General features: G+C 39.0%; 1 protein-coding gene across 1 annotated transcript in view; it reads right to left on the bottom strand.

Moving 5' to 3' along the window:
* Positions 1-653: 653 nt before the first annotated feature.
* The window catches only part of LOC107094654 (tumor necrosis factor receptor superfamily member 10B-like), a 31,078-nt gene continuing 22,679 nt past the window's right edge, over positions 654-9,052 (bottom strand). Inside the window, exons 4-10 of the mRNA XM_015390410.1 lie at positions 6,422-6,533; positions 6,064-6,197; positions 5,883-5,981; positions 5,752-5,798; positions 5,368-5,646; positions 4,692-4,728; positions 654-2,819 (exon numbers count right to left, since the gene is read on the bottom strand). Coding sequence (XP_015245896.1) covers positions 2,518-2,819; positions 4,692-4,728; positions 5,368-5,646; positions 5,752-5,798; positions 5,883-5,981; positions 6,064-6,197; positions 6,422-6,533 — 1,010 coding nt within the window. The 3' untranslated portion in view covers positions 654-2,517. The remainder of the gene's footprint in view (positions 2,820-4,691; positions 4,729-5,367; positions 5,647-5,751; positions 5,799-5,882; positions 5,982-6,063; positions 6,198-6,421; positions 6,534-9,052) is intronic.

Here is a 9,052-nt window from a genome sequence, read left to right as displayed (position 1 = left end):
TTGAGTGAGAATAAAAGTAGAGTGTGGTAACTGTTCCTGAAAGTACTATTCTTTTTATTGTTTTAATGAAGTCGAGTAAATTTAACCTACCTTTACTATAATGAGTCTTTTAATTTAAAATCTCAGTAAAATAGTCCATCCATCCATTTTCTGTTACAATTCATCTGCTGGGGTCGCGAGGGCTGCTGGTGCGTGTCTCCAGCTGTCTACGGGCGAGAGGCGGGGTACACCATGGACAGGTCGCCAGTCCATTGCAGGGCAACACAGAGACAAACAGGACAAACAACCATTCACACACACTCACACCTAAGGAGAATCTAGAGAAGCCAATTAACCTAAACATCATGTTTTTGGACTGTGGGAGGAAGCCGGGGTACCCGGAGAGAACCCCTGCATGCTCAGGGAGAACATGCAAACTCCATGCAGAAAGACCCGCAACCTTCTTGCTGCAAGGCAGCAATGCTACCCACTGTGCCATAGAGCAGCCCGCTTTTACCGTCCATACCCTTTAATTAGTTAAAACATCATTCATTGCCTGTTAAGACACAAGATCATTGTTGGAGCAGTAAAACTATATTAATATCTGCAAATCCTGAAAAAAAAAAAAAGAAATAAATCACAGGTTTTAAATGTACAACTGTACAAAACATTTATTTGAACTTAATGTAAAAACAGCTTTGTTGTATTTACATCACTTGCATCAGAAATCCATGACAACCAAACAGTAACTCTGGAAAAAAAAAAAGGCTTAATGGTTTTCCGACAATTACAGAACTTAATGGAAGTTAACTGAACAGCTTAGACTTGCACTAAAAGCATATAAAACAGAGATATTAAAAGAAATCTACACAAACACAAAAGAAATGATGCACTATGAAGTGAACAAGAGAACCTGTTCCTTTCTCTCCGTTCTGCTGCCAACAGGAGAAATCAGCTTAAAAACGGATGCAGCAGATGAAGAAAACAAATTTAGGAGGGCTGGGTTCAGTCAATAGAGCTGGATGCAGTTTCATAGTCAGTCAATAGATGGCAGTGCCAGCACTGTAGCATATATAACTCTAAATCTGTGCTTTATACATAAAAAAATGCAGAAACTGGGCATAAACAACAACAAATAAAGCAGATTCTGGTTGAACAGTTTTTTATATCTCATTATATTCCATTTGTTTAATGAATCCGTATGTATAAATAAAACATCTATAAGACTTGCATGCACTTTTGATGCACATGTACGTGTGCATACAGGGAGGATTTTATAAAGAAACATCTGAGCTACTTTTCAAATCCAGGAAAAGATTTTCCTTCATCTTACAACCATAGGAAACAATCTGTACCTGCACCCATCCCAACAAGACAGGAGACGAACTACTTCTTCAGTCGGTTATTTAAAAAGAGAGTAACATCTGAAGATCATGGAAGAAAACTGGAAAAGAAACATTCTGCATTAGGTGTTAGGGGAAAAACCTTCTGCACCGTCCTGAACGTGGAATCAGCAAAAAGTGGCTGATGAAAGGCACACGGATCACATGGACATAAAGACGCCAATTTGTCAACCAGAACTTAGTCTGACGAGCAGGAAAAAAAAAAAGCTACATTTTTTTTTGTCATTTTAGAAATTGAAAGGATCGGATCTCGAATCGTTTTCACCCTGCAAGGACGTCACAACGCCGAGGCGATTGTGTGCATCTTTAGGGTCGTTTTGGCAAAGGTATAAATAAAAAGAGATAATCTTCTAAATAAATATGAAAATAAATAGGAAACGATCAACAAAAGCTCTGATAGAAATGTCCTGCAAATTCCTTCAACAGTGTTTGAGATTGAAAACACTGAACACATAAAGACCGAAGACACGACTGGATGGGATGAAAACAGCTTCAGGAACAAAATGGAAATAAAAAAGCTGGAAGAGTAGGGATGGATGTTAGTATGGGAATATTTTCCCATTTTAGTGAGAAAAATATTCATGGACTAGAATTGATGGTGTGCTAAAAGAATCATCAGAACACATTGAAACATGACCTGTTTTTATGCTCAACATGTGCCTCATATCAGTGCATTAAACAGGCACGGTATTGGTGACACGTGCGACGCCACTCCTTCTAACCAGTGTATATATCTGCGCCTCCTGGCTTTCAGTGTCCGGCTGAGCGTTTCTTTACGTCAGCAGAGAACATCCAAACCTGTCGGAACACAAAGCTAAAGCCTTTGGGATTTTTTAGAAAGCATACTTTAACATAGTTTCTGTCTTTAATGTTGTCGAGCGTTGCTTTCGTAGTGAATCTTCAGCATTAGGCGAGTAGTCAACAACGTCAGACGGCTGATCAGTCTGCCCCATATGTGTTTCTCTTTTTTTTTCTACAACTACTGGCTTTTTGAAAGCATGGCTTAACAGCCACAGAGGAGGTAAGCCTGTTTGGGAGACATAGTGTCCGACGACGGTGTCCGTGTGGCTGTAGTTTGTGCCGATGGTGAGCGCGATGCATTTACTTCATTGGCAGTTCACCGTGGCCGAGGGTTTCAGGGCGTTTCCGCGTGCTTGTAGTAGCCCCTCTTGAGGGCCGAGTAGGCGATGCACTCGGCCGAGCGCCGCTGGTCCATGCTTAGCAAGGCCTCCAACAGGTCGTTGATGTCGGCCTTCAGCCCCTGCCTCTGCATCCAGTTCTTCAGCAGTTCGTACACTTTGTCGACAGAGGGGCCGCTCTCCGCGATGCGGATGTGGTTGTCGCTGATGCCGATGAGTCGGAAGAACTTGTTGTGGATCCGGACGTCCAGGTACTCGTCGAACAAGTCGAAGCTCTTCCTGAGGGACCTCTCTGACCCTTTAAAATAAAGAGGACATGAATACTGTCAACAATACGATTTACTATACCAAGTCTTATCTAAGAACTGACTGATTTTCAAATGATTATGTGCCACACAGAGTGACTTTTGGCACAAATAATCCCTTCAAATGATGAAAAGAATCTCTATTAAATTTATACCAGGACTTTGAGCCCAAAACCTTTATTTTGTGTTGTTTTTTTAACCAACTGGAGCTTGATTTTCTGGTGGGTTTAACATATCCCAGGTGTGCTCAGGCTTTAAGCCACAATAGGATGGTGAGACATTTACTCTACAGATTTCCTTATATTTTGGATGTTGATTCAGGTTCTGTTGTGACCTTTTTGACGAGTGTCCAAAGCGCCCTAAGCGTAATAGCAGTAGGCTGTTCACCATTTCTAGTCTGACAGCAGTCATTTTGGAGCAGGATGGATTTATCTTATAGTCTATGTAATCTTGTCATGTTCTCTTTAGGTTGATATTATGTGCTTCCATGGATTTGGCAATAATATAATCCAGTGTTTCCCAACCTTTTTTGACTTGTGTAACCTGTCTGGTATTTTGTCTTACCATGAGTAGCCCCTTCTCAGTCAAAATTATAGCTGATTGTCTAAAAGTGGAACAAACAATAACGTTTTATAATGCATATATGCATTTTATTCTTTCCATCTCAAATCGAAAACCTAACCTTACAGTTAGTACGGAATCGCAATATATACAAAATCGTATTAAAAAACCTGTATTTATTAAAACTGGAGCTCTGCTGTGTAATTCCCCTATAACCACATTTAAACTTGATGAACTGGGAGCAAAACTTATGAAATTATAGTCAGACTAACGTTAGTATTACTTTACTTATTACTTAGTTTTAAGTAATTTAAGTAAGTTGAGCTCCAGTACCTCAATATCAGCTGACACCAGACTGTTCTCTACATCATACATGTTTGTCTGCTCGGTTTGGATGGTTGTCAAAGTTAAAGATGAACTCAAAGAGAAACTGACTTTTTGGTTGATAGAAGCTTATTTAATTTTTGATCCTCACAAAGCAAAAGAGATCCCAGCCCTATTTTATTTTACTACCTAAGAAATAACATATTGTCATGTACCCCTTGTGGCTACTAAGGGTACGAGTACCCCCGGTTGGGAATCACTGATTTAGCCGACTGAGGCTAGCTAAAAATGAACCAAAGATATGGTTCATCAAGTGCATTTTTGATCAAAAAGGGGAGTAATGGGATTTCAAACAAGGGTCAGGTTGTTTTAAATAGATTTATTTCCTCTTTAATAAATAAAATCCGCATTTAAAACTGCCATAGCATATTATTTTGGTTATCTTTGTTTGATATATCTTTTTTAAATGATCTAAAACCTATGGCCATATAAAAAAAAAGATCTTTATGGGGTTGAATACTCAGTCAGAGCACTGTATAACTCTCAACTGACATTTTTCAGTTTATGTTTTCTTTCAATAAATGGCTAAAACATTTTATTAACATTATAAAACATTTTCTATTTTCCCGTCATATATTAACATTAAGGCCATTGAAGAATCTCAACTATAAACTTTCATTTCTAAAGAGATCCTCTCCTCTTCAATTTAGCGTGAGAAAAAACAGCAGAGAAAGTCAGCATGTTCTCAGCCCCTAAAGGCTCAGATCAGGCCTGACTACCATAACATTGGCAATCAACCACAAGTGGGAGATCTGTTGTGATGTTTTATTTTTTTCCTAAGTTCTCTGCGATCTGGCATGGAATGCATTTCACTGGGCAGTTTGTGTGTAAGCAAAATAAAAGGAAAACTATCCTCCTGATAAGTGATGGAAATGCCTTTTAAAGGTCAAAGTCTCTCCTTCCTGCAGCGAGATTCTTACCGAGTAGTGGCACCAATCGATGTCCTAAGGGGTCATCCTGCAGCGCACCCAAAACAAAACAAAGAGAAAGAGAAAAATTATAGAAGTGTTCAAAGGTGTATCATTTAAGGCTTAAAACCACAAACTGGGGATCATTTGATAGATTAATGCAAACCAAAGCAATACCATACAATGGAAATTAAAATTAAAACATAATTAAAACAAAAATGGAGAGTAAATTTCTTTTTAGTCCCTCCACTTTAAGTAAAAAAATTTAAGATTATCAGTGATGATCTCAGCAGCTCATCTAAAGTCACCATAGGGCTCTTGCTTGCTTCTCAGACTAATATTCTCCTTCTCCTCTGGTCTTGGTAGGTTTATAAAGGTGCTATAGTCTAAGCTAAGGACATTATTTCATAATGTAACCCTAAATTTAACTTTACAGCTTTGTCTTGGCCAGTCTGCTGTGTTCCTCCTTCTTAATGATGCTTAATAGAACAGCTGAACCTATGCAGCGATGAGATTACACACAGGAGGATTAAACTGACTGATTAGGGAACTTCTAAAGGAAACTGGTTGCACTGGATTTAATTTATTTGCTATCATATAAAAGCGGCTAAAAAGCATCAATATTTCTCAGTCCACTCCCAAATAATGCATTTTGATGTTTGTTAAGATGTCAAGTTCTGCTGCTCACCGTGTCTGAGGGAAGCTGTCTGAAGCCAGAGGGGCTCTGGTGTGGGGTGTTGCCAGAGGAGGCAGCTGTGGGCAGAGCCGAAAGGCTCGTCTGAGACGAGCTGGTGGTGTTGGGCAAACTGTCGCCAAGTCCGCGGTCTTCATCCTCCAGAGGGGGGCAGGGCTTTGTCATCCCCTGGGTCTCCTGCAGCAGCGGTCTTGATTCTGGGCGGGGCTCCTCGCCCTCTAAACCTGCGTTCTGATTGTTCTGTTTCTCCTCAGCAGTTGCTCCACTCTCATGCTAACCAAGACAAAAAAAGAGGGAAATATATTGATGAAATGTCTGTCCAAACATATTTGCAAATGGTTAAGAAAATAGACCAAAATATGACCAAATGCTACTTACAATGGGAATCTTTACAATTTCACTGGAGTCACAAGGGGTCTTTGAACCTATTGAGAACCAGAAAATCGTTTAATGGCAAGAAAAGTCAGCTAAATGTTGATGCTTGGTTGTCACAAATTACATGGACTTACATGGTACATCACACGAATGCTGCTTCTTTAAGAACCACAGAATGGATGCAATAACGACAATGACCATGATGCAGATCAAAAACAATAAAACAACAAACCCTGGAAGAAACCAACACAGATTAGAGAGAGATTCAAGCAGCAAAACAAGGGAATATTTGCAAACAGGACGCCAGAAAATTACAGGTATTTGTTGAAGCATTGGGAGCCACGGGCGGCTTTGGTGCGACGGTTTCAGTGGGAGACGGATCCCGCCTTCGGCACTCGGTGTTAGAAAAGGGCGTGCACTTCTTTACCTCCTCCTCACCCGGTTTGCACCTGAAATATTGAAGAAGAGCAGTTGCCATGGGAACATATCAAACAGATGCTGCCTAAATATATACAGTTTTTTTCCCTCTAGAAGCAAAACGTACTACTTCATGAAATCCCAATAAAATGAGGTTTGTGTCATTAACGTAAGGAAATGTGAAAAAACTCAATGCGTATCAACCCTTTGCAGCATAACCAATGCCCAATGCAGGTAATTGTTAGGCGACACTCACTTGGCACAGCGTTTGCAGACTTCACAGGCCTGGTCAGGAACACAGAAGGTACCAGGTCTGCATTGGCACTTGGTGTCTGTGGTGGTGGTGCAGGAAGCAATTTTAATTTCATCTGGAAAAGAGGAGACAAATATGGTGAGGAAGCCCAAAGATGGTGACTCTGACTCAGTGTATTTCTCGTGTGGGTGTGAAACCGCATTTGGGTCAGCTTGACATGAACAAGGTTTATCAATGAGGAAAGAGAAGCAAAGCTAGTGTCTTTAGCTTATTTATAGCCAGTTAGTGACTCTGCTGCGACTTCCTCTTTTACAAAAGAAAAGGTTTATAACTGGGTTTTCTTCTTTCATTTGACATGAGAAACTGAGAAACCACCTTGGTCCTTTATGACTTAAAAAATGTGATCAAATAAAAACTGAAGAAAACATAAAAAGCAAAGCAACGGCCCATCTTCACCATACACTAGTTCTACACTAGGTCAGTGCTTTGGGAAATATAGAGGGAAACTCTTTCTTTGTTCCTAACCAGGGTATACGGGATAAGCAGTTTATCTGCAGCCCAGAGGAGGATATTGGATAAGCTCATCAGGAGAAAAAGAAAGCACTATAAGAAAAACAAGATCCCTGTTGGACAATGTCTCCTATGCCATACCTCAAGCCGATTATGGTGTAGGAGACATACAGCCGCAGAGCTGGAGAGCTCTTTCAGTAGCATCACAGATGCTCAAAGAAGCGCAGCTGCAGATCCTTCCTCCCAGCTGCTGATAGACTTTAAAATCTCTGTTGCTCCCAACAAACTCAGTGTTGACAAACAGCTACCAGTTCTACCGATTGTTGATCAGATCCAGAATCATTTACGCTGTTTCAAATGCTAATGTCTACTTCTATCATTTTGAGCTTCTTAAGGAGTGTTTGATTTACAATCAGGTGTATTTAGATTTATCGTTTTTTTTTTGTTTTTTTTTCTTTCTTCTATCAAACATGCTTTAAATCTGTTAATATTTACAAATAATTTTTTCCTTTCTGTAAAGTACATTGGCATCTGAAGTGTTGTATAGTAGCAAAGTAAAAATACTTCACTACTGTACTTAAGTATATTTTGGAGTACTTTATACTTTCCAAGAGTATACATTTTTTTGAGAACTTTCACTTTTACTTCACTACATTTACGAACTTAATTGCATACTTTTACTCCAATGCATTTTAAAGGTTTGGTTTAGTTACTAAGTAACAAAAAAAAAACAAAAAAAACGAGCGAGAGAGCAAGAGAAACGCGAGTGTTTTGACCCCACCTACTGACTACAAAGTCGGGTCTTGTCTGGGCTTGTTCATCAACACCTATAGGATACACCTGTTTTGCAAAGCCAGTCTAAATTTATCCTACACTTGGTTGTTTATATTATTTTAAGTAAATTTAACCTACAAAGTTTACCAAAATGTAAAAAAAATGTCATTCAAACTGCACTACTTTTTACTTATACTTTTCACTACATTACATCTATTTTTTACAGTAATTCGTATACTTAAGTAAAAGCCATTTCAGATACTTTAAGACTTTTACTCAAGTAACATTTCAGTCAGTGACTTGGACTTTTACCAAAGTCATATTTTGGAGAGGTACTTATACTTTTACTTGACTCCGAGATTGCAGTACTTTATACAACACTGGGCGTCTGATTTACTTTTAATTTGCCTTCTGTTCATAATTTATTCTCATGTATGACAATACAGGTATTTCTATTCTATTATCACTCACTCCTTACTTCAGCAAAAAACACCAGAGTACTTGTATTTTTTGTCCTGATTAATCAAAAATAAGCCTTCTTTTTTCTGTTGGACGTCACCATTTTGTTTAAAGGTGTTTTGCACTTGCTGACCTTTCAGGTCCAAGCCTGAAGATTCTTTTCACCCTACAGGTTAAAAGATTTAACTTTTTGAGGAGAAAACACAGGATGTTTTACCTTAAATATCAAGGTAAAAAAACTTATTTGTCCTTGTCAGAGGGTGAACAGACTCCTTATGGCGGCGTGCACAGAAAACACCAGTTTTGTGACAACTGCTGCTCACAGCATAACAATGCCTTTCAGTGTTAGCGTTTCAGTGAAGTACAATAATACAAATTAAATTACACTGCTCCAAAACAGAACAATCCGAGTTTTGTTTAACTTCATTTTTTTTCAAGGAACAGTCCTTTAAGAACTGCGAGGAAATGTTATTTACTACATGGCTGTTTAAGTGCTGAGAAGTTTAAGCCCTCTAGCATCTGACAGTAGTGTGGGAGCCGCAAACTTTGGAAAACAACAGATTAACCGTGAAATTGTGTTACATAAAAAGCCGAAATGCCAACAGTTTTTGCGTGTGCTTGAAATGCATTCCGTACATTTCTGAAAAATAAGAACAAATTAGAAGGCAGAAATTTTGAAGAAAGAGTGGAGGTGGTAGGGGTATGCTAGGGTCATGATGCATCCCGATTAAGAGCATCAATAGGTATTTAATCCAAGCTAAAGAGTCAGCAGACTGTTATTAATTGTTTTGTTTCTTTCTCAGCCTGTATGAATACAGTGCTCTATAAATAAGTGACATCAATGTGGCATTAGAAAATAGAAAGCAACTATGCTAATTTAGTGTGACATCA

The sequence above is a fragment of the Cyprinodon variegatus genome, unplaced genomic scaffold (genome assembly GCF_000732505.1).
Source record: "Cyprinodon variegatus isolate N-32 unplaced genomic scaffold, C_variegatus-1.0 Scaffold497, whole genome shotgun sequence".
NCBI lineage: Eukaryota > Metazoa > Chordata > Actinopteri > Cyprinodontiformes > Cyprinodontidae > Cyprinodon > Cyprinodon variegatus.
Note: the sequence above shows the minus strand (reverse complement) of the source record. Positions and strands in the feature narration are given on the sequence as shown.